Here is a 1,476-nt window from a genome sequence, read left to right as displayed (position 1 = left end):
CCCTGGCCATGCTGAACCGGCCCTTCACCGACGGCGCGTAGTAGGTGTAACCACCACCACTGCTGACCCCAGCGAGCCATTCCAGCCCCTTCCCGGGGCTCTGGCGCACCCAGTCCATGGTGTGGCTGCCCAAGGAGGTCGTTGGTCCCGACCTTGGGCCTGGTTTGGCCCCAAATTCCCCACCTTTGGCCCCAAACCCCAACTCTTTGTCCCAAATCTCCGCCCTTGACCCCAAAGAACAGTCACTGACCCCAAATGTCAACCATTGACCCCAAATCTCAACCATTGACCCCAAATCTCAACCAGTGGCCCCAAATCCCAACCATTGACCCCAAATCCCAACCATTGACCCGTATCATGATTGTTGACCCAAATCTCAACCATTGACCCCCAATCTCTGCCCCGTTCAGCCCCTGTGGCTCCTCTGCCGCCCCTCCGGCTTCACCTTCGGCGACTACACCATGTACTGGGTGCGCCAGAGCCCCGGGAAGGGGCTGGAATACGTTGCTGGGATCAACTATAATGGTCGTTACACCGAGTACGCGCCGTCGGTGAAGGGTCGATTCACCATCGCCAGGGACAACGGGCAGAGCTCGGTGACGCTGCAGATGAACAACCTCAGGGACGAGGATTCCGCCACCTATTTCTGTGCCAAAGCTGGTGGTGCTGGTTGGGGGGGTGCTGATGGCATCGACCCCTTTGTTGGGTCCCCAAAGCTCCACCCCTCACACCCAAATCTGAACCGATGATGCCAAACGTCAAACGTTGAACCCAAATGCCAACCATTGACCCGAAATCTCAACTGTTGGTCCCAACCTTTACCTTTTGAGGAGTTTGGGGTCAAGGGTTGTGGTTTGGGGTCAATGGTTGAGATTTGGGGTCAATGGCAGAGATTTGGGACAAAGAGTTGGGGTTTGGGGGCCAAAGGTGAAGAATTTGGGGCAAAACCAACCCAAAATCAGGACCAACGAGCGAGAGCTGGGTGTGAAGGGGCGGAGCCTTGGGGGGAGGGTATGGGGAGGTTTGGGGACCCCACAAAGGGGGTCGATGGCATCAGCATAACCCCAACCAGCAGATCGAGCTCTGAAATGTTTGGCACAGAAATAGGTGGCGGAATCCTCGTCCCTGAGGTTGTTCATCTGCAGCGTCACCGAGCTCTGCCCGTTGTCCCTGGCGATGGTGAATCGGCCCTTCACCGACGGCGCGTAGTAGGTGTAACTACCACTGCTGCTGATCCCAGCGAGCCATTCCAGCCCCTTCCCGGGGCTCTGGCGCGCTCAGCCCGTGATTTGGGTCAATGGTTGAGATTTGGGTCAACAATCATGGTTTGGGGTCAATGGTTGAGGTTTTGGGGTCAATGGTTGGGATTTGGGGTCAATGGTTGACATTTGGGGTCAATGGTTGACATTTGGGGTCAATGGTGTGGATTTGGGGTCAATGGTTGGGATTTGGGGTCAATGGTTGGGATTTGGGGTC

The 1,476-nt window shown here is 56.4% G+C and overlaps 1 protein-coding gene and 1 gene segment (V, D, J or C); one reads left to right on the top strand and one right to left on the bottom strand.

Annotated features, from left to right (window-relative positions):
- Nucleotides 1–410: 410 nt before the first annotated feature.
- Nucleotides 411–749, top strand: LOC114073588 (the record flags this gene model as incomplete). The annotated part of the segment is given in 1 exon segment: nucleotides 411–749. A coding segment is annotated over 1 exon segment (339 nt), but the record flags the coding sequence as incomplete, so codon positions are not given.
- A 381-nt stretch (nucleotides 750–1,130) lies between these two features.
- Nucleotides 1,131–1,476, bottom strand: part of LOC114073587 (immunoglobulin gamma-1 heavy chain-like) — a gene marked incomplete at both ends in the record, with an annotated part of 3,943 nt that continues 3,597 nt past the window's right edge. Inside the window, one exon of the mRNA XM_027911316.1 lies at nucleotides 1,131–1,268. Within this exon, the coding sequence (XP_027767117.1) occupies nucleotides 1,131–1,268 (138 nt within the window). The remainder of the gene's footprint in view (nucleotides 1,269–1,476) is intronic.

The sequence above is a fragment of the Empidonax traillii genome, unplaced genomic scaffold (genome assembly GCF_003031625.1).
Source record: "Empidonax traillii isolate 1590-97213 ecotype Southwest subspecies unplaced genomic scaffold, ASM303162v1 scaffold7190:size5263, whole genome shotgun sequence".
Taxonomy (NCBI): Eukaryota; Metazoa; Chordata; class Aves; order Passeriformes; family Tyrannidae; genus Empidonax; species Empidonax traillii.
Note: the sequence above shows the minus strand (reverse complement) of the source record. Positions and strands in the feature narration are given on the sequence as shown.